Source organism: Larimichthys crocea, chromosome VIII, assembly GCF_000972845.2.
Source record: "Larimichthys crocea isolate SSNF chromosome VIII, L_crocea_2.0, whole genome shotgun sequence".
In the NCBI taxonomy this organism is placed as follows: Eukaryota; Metazoa; Chordata; class Actinopteri; family Sciaenidae; genus Larimichthys; species Larimichthys crocea.
This window is the reverse complement of record NC_040018.1, coordinates 29,598,553-29,612,236: the sequence shown is the minus strand read 5'-3', so window position 1 is coordinate 29,612,236 and position 13,684 is coordinate 29,598,553. Positions and strand designations below refer to the sequence as shown.

The 13,684-nt window shown below is 38.9% G+C and overlaps 1 protein-coding gene across 1 annotated transcript; it reads right to left on the bottom strand.

Annotated features, from left to right (window-relative positions):
- Positions 1-6,597: 6,597 nt before the first annotated feature.
- Positions 6,598-12,915, bottom strand: psmd13 (proteasome 26S subunit, non-ATPase 13). The gene is made up of 13 exons (XM_027281812.1): positions 12,709-12,915; positions 11,099-11,177; positions 10,397-10,431; positions 10,253-10,308; positions 10,127-10,170; positions 9,924-10,010; positions 8,599-8,770; positions 8,445-8,524; positions 8,225-8,350; positions 7,505-7,567; positions 7,228-7,308; positions 7,000-7,116; positions 6,598-6,916 (listed from the first exon to the last, which is right to left on the bottom strand). Exons 1-13 carry the CDS (start codon positions 12,807-12,809, stop codon positions 6,821-6,823), a joined length of 1,137 nt encoding a protein of 378 aa, XP_027137613.1. The 5' UTR covers positions 12,810-12,915; the 3' UTR covers positions 6,598-6,820.
- Between the last annotated feature and the right edge of the window lie 769 nt (positions 12,916-13,684).

Sequence of the window (13,684 nt, the reverse complement as noted above, 5' to 3'; positions counted from 1 at the left end):
TATATTATATATATATATATTTCAGATTGTTTATTCATTTTCAATTATTGATGTTGTTTGTTGTTCTTTTATTGACTATGCTTGATTGTAATAAAGAACAAATAAATGAAACTATATAATATCTATATATATATATATATATATTCTATATATAATATATCTATATATCTTTTTTTTTTTTTTTTTATGTATCTTTTTTTTTTAACTATTTTTTTTTTATTGACCTGACATTGTTACTTTAAAATAGCTTGGACTGTCACAACAGTAACTTTGAGGATTTGCCACATATATCTGTTTTATATCATTACAACATGAATATTTTCGGGCTTTAGACGATTTGTTTTATATCATTACAACATGAATATTTTCGGGCTTTAGACGATTGGTTGAAGACACAAAAGGACATTGTCTTGAGTTTTCATTTTTCCAGACATTTAACGGACACGCAATTAATTGCCTCTGTGTCAAAGTAAAAACACAGACCAACCCAAACGTCTAAAATAATGGTTAGATGCAGCAGTACACCTGAGCACGAGCTGACAGGTGACAGCAGAGACCAAAGGTCGACGAGAGCACAGCACAGTACACCATCTGTATCCTGAGATGTGCTTCATTAGTGAGACCTTCAGCAGGCGCTCCATACGGGAAACAGGAGAGGACCGTCTTTTATAGGCGAGCCAATCAGTGAACATTGATGACGGACGTCAAACTGACGGTCCAGTCCTTCCAGTCGAGTCCAGAGATTTAAAGATTCTGTGTCAAGAAGCTGGAGATGCAACAACATCTTAATATGTTTGTGTCTCATTTAAAGGAATAGTTTAATATTTTGCTAAATACACTTAATTGCTTCCGTTGCTGGGAGTAAGATGAGAAAATCGATACCACTCTCATGTTTGTACGATAAATATGAAGGTACAGACAAAGGGCCAATTAGCATAGCTTAGCATAAAGACTGGAAACAAAGGGAAACTGCTAGCCTGGCTTTGACCAAAATTCCTTCCAGCGTCTGTTACTCGCTCACAAATTAGTGTATCAGTAAAACTCATATTTCATGGAAAACCCTTTATTTTATGTGGCAAAACATTTGTTTTGATAAAAAAAAAAACTTTTATAGGGTAAAATATGCAATTAGATGCCAACCTTAACTGTGAAATCAACAATATTAATATCCTTTTACCGTAATATTAGAGAAAAGTTATTGAAATTAATTAAAATTCTGGCAACCGAAGCTGCCGGTTTTTATCAATCTTCTCATGAACGTTCAGCAAGAAACAGAATGATTATCAATCTTCTCATGAACGTTCAGCAAGAAACAGAATGAGAATATTTCACAAAGTTTTTAGGTCAATATAACATAACGAAAAGACAAAGACGTCGAAACAATTGGTGTAAATTTAACATTACAAGCAGACGCAGTGATTAGCCATTAGGACATTAATATAAATACAGTGCAATAGATCAACCTGGGAGGTTAAGTTGGCTCGGGTTTATGACGTGTCATGTATGGTTAGGTATGTTTGTAACGAGGATGGTTAATGAGAACGATGAGGACAATAAATATTGATGTGATAATAATAAGCTCGTACACAGACCATGAACGACCCCCGGGCAGCTTGATGAGGACGGGACGGGCTCGGGGGACAGCAGTAGAGGGCAGGAGGGCAGGGTCCACCTGGAGGTAAGACCTTTATTGAATTTTACTTAAGAAAGAGAAAAGTAGAAACAAATAAAAGGTAGGGATGTTTGTGGGCCACCGTAAGACCCTTTAAGGCAGTGTTTCTCAATCCTGGTCCTCGGGGGCCGCTGCCCTGCATGTTTTAGATGTTTCCTGCTCCACCACACCTGATTCAAATGAGTAGCTCGTTATCAGGCCACTGCAGAGCTTGATGACGAGCTGATCATGTGAATCAGGTGTGGTGGAGCAGGAAACATCTAAAACATGCAGGGCAGCGGCCCCCGAGGACCAGGATTGAGAAACACTGCTTTAAGGGGATCGGTCCACCACTAAACAGAAGATTTCCTTCATGTATTTACGTCTTTACACTACAATAGAGATGTTGTTGTTATATGAAGGTTTTTTAGGTATTTGTTCTTTGGTCTAGTTGCACTGAGGTAATTTTTTGTGCCGATATGTATCGCAGATCTATAATACTATCGATTGATTGAGTTTTCGTTACTGTTCGTCATTTGTCCTGAGATGTTCTATCAGTCTTTGTACAGTGAATACAGATGGATTTTTATTTTACGACAACTGATGATAAAAGGTCCAGTGTGTAAAATTTAGGGCGCTCTATTTACAGAATATGAAAGAAACTGATTCTAATATTTATTAATGTGTTTTCATTAGTGTGTGATCAACTGAAAATGACAGTAGTTATGTTCATCTGTCCGGTTCTAGACCATAGTTGGTGAGACGAGGGGTGTTCAGTTGGTTGCAATCAGGAACTATACGGATATTCGCCATCAAATTCTACATAGTGGCCCTTCAAAAAAACAAAACAATAAATAACTTTAAATTACTTTAAATAGAATATTAAATCTGGATGAAACTGGGAAAAAACAAACAAACAGCGACATGAGTCGATAGTATAATGTTCAAAACTGCCTCACGGAGTTCATCTATACCATAAAAACATAAAACATCAGAGAACTGATGGAAGAGGACTTACGGCACTGCATTCGTTTCACTTCTATAAAGGCACAAAGCATCAAGCTCTTTTTCTCTGGCAGCTATGACCATGACCAAAGGGTTCGATGAAGCATAACAAACCGTCCTCCATAAAGTCCTTTTCTATCCGTCAACAAGACTCAAACGAAGCAGAAAAACATCTGTAAACATCTCTTTATCGGAGCCTACACTGCTCAGAGCAGGATAAAAACATGCTAAAGACCAAAAACATCTAGAAATATGAACATGTTCAATGTCTTCATCGTGGTCTGACTGTCAGCAGACTCTTATTTCACTGGGTATAAGCAATACAAAGCAGCTGGCCTGTGGTAACGTAGAGCTACACAAAGAAGCTCTTGGAAAAGTTTGGCAACCATGCAGTCAAATGAATAAATAAACAAATGAGCTCGTAGAACTGTTGTATAAAAGAAATATTACACTCGAGGTTGTACTGTTATACTGATTAACTTCGACCGTATCAGAGCCGTGCTGATATTCAGCACATCTTAAGTCTATTTTTAAAATATTTGCATACTAATTTGCATATAGGATCCTTGGAATATATACACACTGCCCATTAATTATGTATTTTCTGTCCATATTTTGTTTTGTACAATTATAATTGTATTGTTTTCTTCATTCTGATGAAATAAATCGACCTTGAATCAAGAGGAAATCTACAATATAAACCCAGCAGAAGCAGTGGAAGCACCAAACACTTCTTTTCAAATGATAAACAGATATTTTAGTAGATTTATTTTTAGATCTTAATAGAGAAAAAGACCTCAGGTAATACCTCGAGGACGGGGGAAATGTAGACACTGATAAATTCACTGTGAAAACACTTGAAGACGCGAATTCACGCCTCTGTTTGACGGCAGAGACTTCCTAACATGCTGTAACTTTTATTTTAAAGCTTTACAATCGTCAGACGTCTGGATGCATGTGTCAGGTGTAACTTTTAGTAATTAAATTATATTTAAATGCTAATACTTTTGTAATTTTGTACATGTCATACCATTATCACAGTTGGGTCGGTAAGGAGAAGGAGGGAAATCATCATTTGCACCTTGGAGTGCATCAGAACTGGATGTGAGTGTGTTAATGAGCTGCTGTGTGCACGACGTTCGTCACGATCTTCGTTCCCGCTCACCAGTAAGAAAAAACTTCTTTTACTTGAAAGACGAAGAAATGATGATGACTTAAAGGACCCTCTGCACCAATACACACAACACATAGTACAAAGTATTCAGATGAGTTACTTAAGGGAGCGGTGTGTGGGATTTAGTGACATCTAGTGGTGGTGGTTCAACATGGTGGATATGAAATCTCATTCTGAGGTAACAAAAACACAAAGACTCTTATTTCCAGGTGATTCAACACTAATGAAAACATATTTAAGTATCTTATACTATAATGTTTGCCATATTCTGCAGAGAGAACCTCCTAAATCTAGATCTAGAAGAGAAACTAGTCTTTTATATCGACAGATATGCAGGTGTAGGTGTGCACCAAGTCTGTGCCATGTTTCTACCTTACCGCAAAGTAATTTGTGGAAGGAGAAGGTGAGGCAAGGGCTATTCACTTGGTTGCAATCAGCAAAAAGTTCGATCGAACCCAGGTTAAGAACCACTGGTGTAAACTATGTAATGGAGGAGAAGGAGAAAATAGAGTACTTTAAATTTGTACTTGAGTAAATGTTCTTGTATGTCTGTATCTTAAAGGAACAGTTGAGGTATTTCGAAGCAGGGTTGTGTGAAGCACTTATCCGTAGTCAGTGTTACTTACAGTTGACGGCGAGCCCTCAGGAAAATGTAGTTCAGCCACATAAAACACAAGTTTCTGTCTGAACGTACACTATATGAAGAACGTTTTCACCTTTTAACCTTTTAGTGCATGTCACAGGAAGGTTAGATACACCTGTAGTTATTGATGTTATATAAAGTTGTACAAATAAATGTAAATTATACGCTATATTGTGTTGTCATCTGAGTAAGGTGCTACATAAAGAGTTCATCTCTTTTTCTTGGATCCATGTCACAATCAGTTTCCCGCTCACGGTACTTTCCCGACTGTAGTCTTCATATATTACACTGGGGAACACAATTGTTGTTGAGTTCGGTCTGACAGCTGTTTTTAACTAATTTTTGGGTGCAGAATCCAAAACTGATCTCAGTTTTTCTCGATCACGTCAAGTTTTTAAACTATAGGATCCCGTTTTCTTAAAAAATATGAAAACTTAATAGATATGTGCTTGTTTTCACTGAACCAAAGTAACAGTCTGTCCAATGATCTTTTTGGGGATACCAAACGCAACTTTTCACGTGTTCCGTAAACTCTCCACACACTGCTTGCACACTGTGTGAGGGGCCCATGGCTTGTTGTCTTGATCACAGAGTTTTACTTTAAAATATGTAAAATATGCTTGTTTGACAAACGCACTGATGTTTGCTTTCCTCTGACTTGGAATGGTGAAACTAGCACAAATACAGCAAAAGGAGTCAGGGTGGTTTAGGCGTTCACGACGAGAAGTAGCAGGAGCAGACATGATCTGGAACAAAGGAAATATATACCTGTGGAAATCAAACACTAAGATGGAAAAGTTACAAGCTTTGAAAACTACAAAAACAGCATCAGACCAAACAGAACTTACAGCGGTGTGTCCATGGTGACAAGGTGAAGAGAACAGCAGCACAGATCCTCTTCATTCTACTATGCCAGCTTTCTGTGTGCAGACATTGATAGTACTGACCTATTGGGAGCTGCACACACCTCTCACCGCACTGTCTCAATGTGACTGCACAAACAAGTTGTAGCTGCAAATGAGTCCAATCGTGATCAGCTGGCGAGTCTTATACAGCTGATCAGTGGAACTTTGCTGATCTGGAGGGTAAAAACTTGACATGCTAGAAAAAAACTGACTGCAGTTTTGGAATCAGCATACAAATCAAACTATTTTTTAAATTGTAATTGTATTTACCTCAGTACAAACAGGCCTAAGCATATTCTCCATCAACACCACAGTGCCACATATATATCACCTGCAACTTGTCAGATATAAATACTTTCTGTGAATGCTGGTACCTCAAAAATAAATGTTTAGCAACAAGCTGGTGAAGTGGAGCCTTTATATTATCATTACAACTGTATGAGCTGTTAATAAATTCACTTAACTGGCTACAGTTTCAGATTAAAAGCTGTCCTGTGCAGTACTTTAGTACTTTGGTTTATATTGCATTAGTGCTAATAACATACTACAGTACACATCATACCTGCTGGGAGCATTAGCATTTACCCAGAGCCCTGCTGCTGTTCAATGTTTCTGATGTTTAAGACATTTACCTGGACTTCAGTGTTGTCACTGTCAAAGTCTGCAGCTGCTGTTTGATTTGACAAAAGTCCATTTAACTTCACTGTAACAGGAGCTAGTGGCGTTCAGGTACATTGCAAATGTATAAGAAAAGGGAGAAACTGTCAAAAAATAGCACAGGTGTTGCCAATTACACTAATTAGGGTCCAGTTCCATTCAGGTCAAACAGAGCCAGGGTGCTGCGGTCCAACATGACGCCTTCAGTGTTTGTTTGCTTCAAACCTCAGAATTATTAAAAAATTCACACCAGAATTTGTAATTAGTAACTAAATCTGAAGATTTCTCTCTGAAATGTACTGGAGTAAAAGTATAAAGCAGCAGGACAAGTACAAGTACGTCTAATTTGTACTTATTAGACATAAACTAAACATATTCTTTCTGATTTTAAAGATCACCAGAGCAATTTAGACTCTGCTGATAAGAAAAGATTTCTTATATTTGTTTATATATAATATGTATTTGTATAATAAAGATTTACAGCTGAAAGCCGGACAGACTTCAGCCAAGAAGCACGTCAAACAAACATCACGGACAACACTTGAAGACAAACGATAATAAATCGGCGTCATGACATTTTTATTCATGTTTTAGACGATATTTAATGTTGGAGGATAATAATGTTACAACCAGTTGTTTATTTGTAAAATACCAGAGTGTAATTTACAGGTTGGCAATAAACAGTGACAGTAACACGAACGCACATCTGATAGAAAGAAAAAAAAAAAAAACACAGTACAAAACAGAAATGGTTGTGATGAAGCAGAGGTTCCACCCTCTGAGGTTTAGGTGAGGATGTCGTGGGCCTGCTGCTCCACCAGCATGGCCATGTTCTTCACGTCTCCGCACCAGAAGTCCAGACGCTCCTTCATACCTTTGATCTGAAACAGGAGACACACACAGGTGAGCTGACACGACGTGGACTTCTGATCCGGTCTAGTGATTTCAGAGGTCGAGGACTAACCTGCTGCAGGTCGAGCACTCTGGGCTGCACCCAGGTCATCTGCACCTTCTGGTCCACCTCATCGATGTTACCTTTGATCAGGCCCACGGACAGAGCCTTCATCACCAGGAGCTCCACCTGCAGGAGACAGACAGACAGACAGCGTCGGACACAGGTCGATCGTGCTAATCGTGGTCAATTGACATTTTTATCGATGGTCTGATTAAACGCACTCGCCGTTCGACTGACCTCGTTAACGGGGATTTTGGCACTCGTAGCAATCTCGGTGAAGGTGAGCTGTCTGTGGTTTGCAGGACGAGTGAAAGTCATCTGGAAGGAAGAGGAGACATTAAAGGTGATTTAATATTCTTAATATTCTCAGTCACGTGTGAAGCGTGAGAAAATTCAGACTCGATGAATTCTACACGGATTTACGTCACCTCTGAGAACAAACGCCGTGATTCTCCTACAAATGAACAGATTTCCAATGTGACCGAACTTTTAGTCGCTGTCTTTTGTTTCTTACCTCCATCACACAGAGCAGCTGGATCTTCTGCATCAGTTTGGCTTCATGTGTTGCGAGATCAGGCTACAAACGAGAGAGAAAAATGCGATCACACACAGAAGTAACAACCGTCTGAGCAGGTTGAAGATATTCAGATCTTAAAGCTGAAGTTTTACTCATGAGGCAATTACTAAAAAGTCCTCAGACACAACACTCTATTTATGTTGAACGTAACCGCCGTGAAACAATCGGGAAATTATTTTATTTCTCTGATTAACAGGCTTTCATGCTCCCTCACTCTCATTCACTGTCTGCCTCTCTCAAACCGTTGGACACGAATCAGTCTAAACTTCTTTGTGTCTCTAGTTTGCAGCGTACATTTCAGACAGAACACAACAGAGTTTAGACTGTCTCAGCTTCGGAGACATTTCAGGCGGTTTGACCGGTCTGAGCGTCTGATTGGTGGCTCAACATGAAGAGGTTTAAAAAGGTTCCTCCCTCGATCAAAGCTGCCACTGAACCGATACACACCCAGTGATCGATGACAGATTAAAAAATAAAAAGGAAAACACCTCGTCTGGCTCTGTCCAGCAGTCACAAAATCTAAAGTTCATTAATTAAACATTGTTTAACCGTTTTATGATTAATCAAACTGTTCTGTCATTCTGTTTTTTATTCACCACCCATGTCAAACAAATGATCAGGCTGCTGGGGTTGATCTTTCTAGTTGTTGATGATCACCTGTTGGCCCCAGGCGGACTTGAATCCCTGGAATTTCTCCACGTTGCCTCCGTTGAAGGCGTATAACGTATCGATGAGCCACTGTTTGTCTGTGTTCCTCAGGGACTCCAGCACAGGATGCATCAGCTGCAAACACAAACAAACAAGCAGACGTGATCATCGTCCGCGAGCTTCAGCTCAAAGTCTGGACATTCAACAACAACATGGAGAAAAACCTCACCAGCTCTCCGAAGTTGTAGACTCCTTCTCCTAAGAGTCCGGCCAGTCCCAGCGTGAACGCTCTCTCCTGCTTCTCCGTCTCTGTGGAGGGAACGACAGCATTCGATTAATCGGCTGATTAATCCACCGGTTTCCTCGTCATGCTTTTTACCCACCTGGGAGGTCTTTGATGTCCACACATCCGAGGTAGCGCAGAGCGTCCTTGTAGTAGGAGGCGTGGTTCCCGATGATGCGATAATATTTGCTAGAGAGGTCGTAAAACCGGCCGTGGACCGACGTCACCCCGGGCAAGTTATTCAACATTTCCTCGACATCTTCGATAATTTTCTGGAAGAAGAAAGAGGCGACAAAGGGTTAAAACCAGAGTTAGACTTCCTCTACCATCAACTCAGACACCTAAACTCAGGGTTTATGTTGATGTGCAGCACTGACTGCACAAACCAAATTTAAACCTGTACACCTCACTGCGTGAAACACAGGGATTTATATGTCAAAGTAACATGAGGACAGGCGTTATTTTAGACTCTCCGGCCCAGATTTGAGCTGACATTAACTTTTTCAGTTCTTTTAACAGCGTTTCAAAAATATCTGCAGTTACAATTTGATCCCTGTGAACAGTTCAAGTGTCATTTTATTATTTTTAAGCCACTCTAGTTTTAATTTTGGCCAGCGTGTCTTCTTTTTTGGTTTCCGAGTATCTAAATGGTCTTTGCCGGGATCCAGGACACACAAAGGGAAGCTGCTGTAGCTCTCTGACAACACCAGGGAAATGTGGCTCAGTTCAGAAGACGCAGTCAATCCCTCTTTTGTGATACCTCAAGAAAGTTTGGTCGTTTCTCAAAGTGGTGCCTCTGAATATTAAACTCTAACACACTGGTTTGGGCGGCGGTTCAAATAAGCATACATTATAAAGTTGTTAGTGTTGAGTACTTGCCAGTCCAGGCAGGTTTTCGTTGTCAATTCTACATTTCAGGGTTGACGGAGACATATTTCATATTTTCAGAGGTCGCTTCTAGGACGGGGCAGTGGGTGGGTGTAAACAAGCAGAACATGCTTAATTATGTGACAAATAAACTGTATTTCATGCGAGTACATCACATCTGGATGATACCTGATCCTCTTAATAAAAAGGTCAGTAGTTTTTGAATGTATGTACATTTATGAGCCGGGATTTTAAGTTATTTTTTATATTATTTCTGATTTGTGGTCGACTCAGAAGAAAATAAAGTGACAGATAAATGTTGGCGATGACTCTGTTGGGCACATTCTGTCTTTGTGTAGCTGCAACTTTCCACGAGTTATTTCTGTCAGAAGGAATTACACGCTCTCATGCAGTGTGAGATCACAGCTGTCTGTGCACCGCCGACACATCATGTGCGAACAATACCAGCGGCTTGACGTTCGAAATGTGCCACGTGCCTCACGCGGGAACGAGGTGCGAAGTACGTTTTCTTACGTCAGCAGCCTGAAGAGTTTTTACCTTTGTGGCAGGAAGATCGCTGATCTCCAGTTTGAGTCTGCCGATAGACGTCTTGCAGAGGATGACTGCTTCGTCGCTGCTTTTCACCTGAACCAGACAGACACACGTTAAAGTCTGAACACAGTGTAACAGCAGCACAAACTACAGCCTTAGAAATGACCTCTCTAAAAGTGTGCGTGTTTCTGAAGTCTCTGTCGACGAACCTTTTCCTTGGTCTTCTCGAGGAAAGTGATGGCATCCTTTGGATCTAGAAACAAAAACATTTTTTTGTAAAAACAAAAAGTACATTGAGCTTACAAACCCTCCCTGATGCTTCGTGTTGTTCTTACCTTGCATCTGTCTGGCAACATACAGTATAATCTCCATGAGGGACAACGGGTTGATTCTGACGAGGAAGCGAAAAATAATTAATTAACATCAAAACAGGCAGAAAACGAACTGACGGCTGATACAAGGTTTGACTTTTAGCTCACCTGTGTTCGAAGTCACTGAGGAAATTGTCGTAAAGCTTTAAGGGAAAAGAAAAAGTATGATTAGATCACAGAAAAATAATTAACATATACATTTTAGATAATAGTATTTGGATTCTGACATTATTTGGTTTTAACCTTTATAATCAGACGTAAACATCTGTGTGTGCCTTTACAGATTTATATTTTAACATATAACGATATAAAACAATCATTGGAGCATGAGATACAGAGATGTTGGGGTTGGCAATGATCTAGGATTGTTGTTTATACATTTAACTTTGCATAACTTGATAATCAGATCGTGTCTTCTACAAATTTCTGTTGTTCTAATTTATGATTTTGAGAAAGTTGTCAGTGCAACACAAACACAAATTTGTAATTTAAGGTTTTTGTTTGACAAATCTGGTGTCACCGTTCTTTATAGCAATATCAGAAAATATTTAAATCAGTAGCACGATAATGATTTGAAAGACGTTGCACATCCCAACAGAGATATTACCAACGCAAGATTTCGTCTAATTTAATGACAACGAATTTAACTGTTTACACGACTCCTGTTCTCACTGGATTAAGAAGAGCGGCTCAGTCCTCAAAGAAACGTGGATGACTTTATAAAAAGTTACATAAAATAGGTGTCACAGTGTGCTATGAAACTCTGAAAACACACATGCATGCTCATTAAAGCTCGTTAAATCCTGTTACCTGTATGAGGCCATCTCCTGTTTTGAAGCACGGATCTTTAACAAAGTCTGTCAGCTTCAGAGTCAACTGATGCCACAACCTGTCAATTAAAACACAAACACACAGTTTACAGTCTGCAGATCTGAATTACTGACATAAAATACATCATGAGGACAAATATGCCACATGAATATTGTAGTTTTGAATACCACAAACATTGGACCTTTCAGATACAGGTGTAACTGAGCGATGATGATGATGAGTCAGCTGTAAATAAACAGCTAACAAAACCTTAATGACACCTTCTATGTCTTAATGTTATAAAACAAACAACAGAGAGTCCAAAGGAGGTAAAATCATCTTCTGAGAAATTTAATGTCAGCTGAGAATGTGACCATAAAGAAGCTTTATTATATATTTATTCACAACTGAACTAATTTCATCGCAGCTTAATAAGCTGTTATTGATCTGATTATTTTCCAGAATAAGTCCAAGGTGACGTCATGAGATGACAGCCCCAAAGATATTCAGTTTATTATAAAGTATGACAAAGAAAATCATCAAAATGTGACATTTAAGAAGCTGCGCTATCAAATATTTGGCTTTTTTTTTTACTTGAGAATTTACTTATAAATGTTGAAAAATGTCCAAGGTGACATCTTCAAACGTCTCGTTTTGACTGACCAACAGTCCAAAACACACTGATATTTAATTTATTATAAAGTATGACAAAGAAAATCACCAAACTGTCACATTTCGAGGCAGAACTATAGAATATTTGGCTTTTTTTTGTTGGAAAGATTTACTTAAAAATGTTTTTTAGGAAATATTTGAAGGTGACATGTTCACGTTTCTTGTTTTATGCGAACAACAATTCAAAAACCAAACATATTTGATTGTAAAGGACAAAGAAAACCACTAAAACACTCAAATTTGAGATGCTGGAACCAGATAATTTTTACTAAATAATAAGACATTACACTGAATTCATGGGGCATTGAATGATGTTTTAACTAAAAGTTCAAGTGGAGTAATCTGAATACTGACAAACTTGGTGGGATGGGATTTAAATGGTGAGTGATGATGATGATTCAGGTGTAAATAAACAGCTAATAAAACCTTAATGACACCTTCTGTGTCTTAATGTTATAAAACAAACCACGGACAGGTCCAAAGGGGGTGAAAATCTTTTTTATTTTGCACTTTTTAATCTAAAAATGTGTCAAAACAAGCGAGTATTTTTAGTCTGACAGCTGACAAATAATGGTGTTTATCTTATTTACCTTACAGAGCACCGACAACTACTTCAAACGTCATAATTTCCACAATAAAATACTTAAATTACCAAAATAAAACTATTCTCACTGACTCATCAGGAGCATCGAGGCTAACAAACAGCAACAAAGACTTGAGACTGAACTGGTTAATTAACTAATACATTTATAGTTTCAACCTAATGACTTGTATTGTCCTAACATGTTTAAAAATATTATTTAAAGCTAAAGTTTCGAGCGGCTAACATTAGCCGTTAGCATGACTCAGCGTGCATTTCAAATGAATGGGCGAGCTAACGTTAGCCTAGCCTAGCCTAGCCTAGCCGTTAGCAGCAGTAGTATATGTTTATATTTTACCGTTTGTTGTAAAACTCCTCCAGCGTGTGCCACTCCGCCGCCATCTCCGGCGTGGAGCTGTTGCTCTGCTGTTGTTTGAGGTACCCGGTGACATCTTTCATCGTGGCGGTCGAAGTTACCGTTTAATCGCAGCAGCAGCACCGGGACCGGACCAGCTAACGTCAGGCAGCCGAGCCGTGTTTGAGCCGCTGCTGGCGCCGCGCAATGAATCATGGGAAACAACGGAGGCGTTCCAACGGCTAACGTTAGCTCAGCTATATGTCAGTTACGTTGATTTATTGGCTGTTATGAGCTTTTAGTTGATTGTTTTTTTAATTAATAAAAGACAGACAATTAAATAAAATATGACACAATGCTTGATAGTTGACAAACTTGCTGTTTTATGTGGCTATATCGTGTATTATGGTGCTACGGTGTTTCGGCTTAACGGGTGACCGTGTTCACTGCTGACAGTTAGTCCTGGTGGTTGTCGTAGCAACTACAGTTTTAAGTGCGTAGCTGTCAAATATATTTGTATTAATTTATTTTTACATTTAATGACTAATAAAGTAATAATAATAACAAATTGTAAAATAATAAACGAAGAGGCATTCACGAGGATACGTGTTAACACGGTCGCTCGTTAAAGCGAAACACCGGTTCGCGTCATAAGGTCAAAGGATGTGTGGTTAAAGTCTATGGTATATTAGGTGTTTCGGCTTAACAGGTGACCGTGTTCACTGTTGACAGTTAGCCGTGGTGGTTGTGGTAGCTACTACAGCTTTAAGAGAGTGCGTAGCTGTCAAATATTTTTAAAAATATTTGTATTAATTTATTTTTACATTTAATGACTAATAAAGTAATAATAATAACAAATTGTAAAATAATAAACGAAGAGGCATTCACGAGGATACGTGTTAACACGGTCGCTCGTTAAAGCGAAACACTAGTCTATGGTATATTAGGTGTTTCGGCTTAACGGGTGACCGTGTTCACT

Coding starts and splice junctions, on each gene's coding strand:
- psmd13 (XM_027281812.1), bottom strand. CDS start 12,809: ATGAAAGATGTCACCGGGTACCTCAAACAACAGCAGAGCAACAGCTCC. Junction 10,309..10,396: donor CTCAGTGACTTCGAACACAG/GTGAGCTAAAAG, acceptor CTTCCTCGTCAG/AATCAACCCGTTGTCCCTCA. Junction 10,171..10,252: donor TGTTGCCAGACAGATGCAAG/GTAAGAACAACA, acceptor TTTTGTTTCTAG/ATCCAAAGGATGCCATCACT.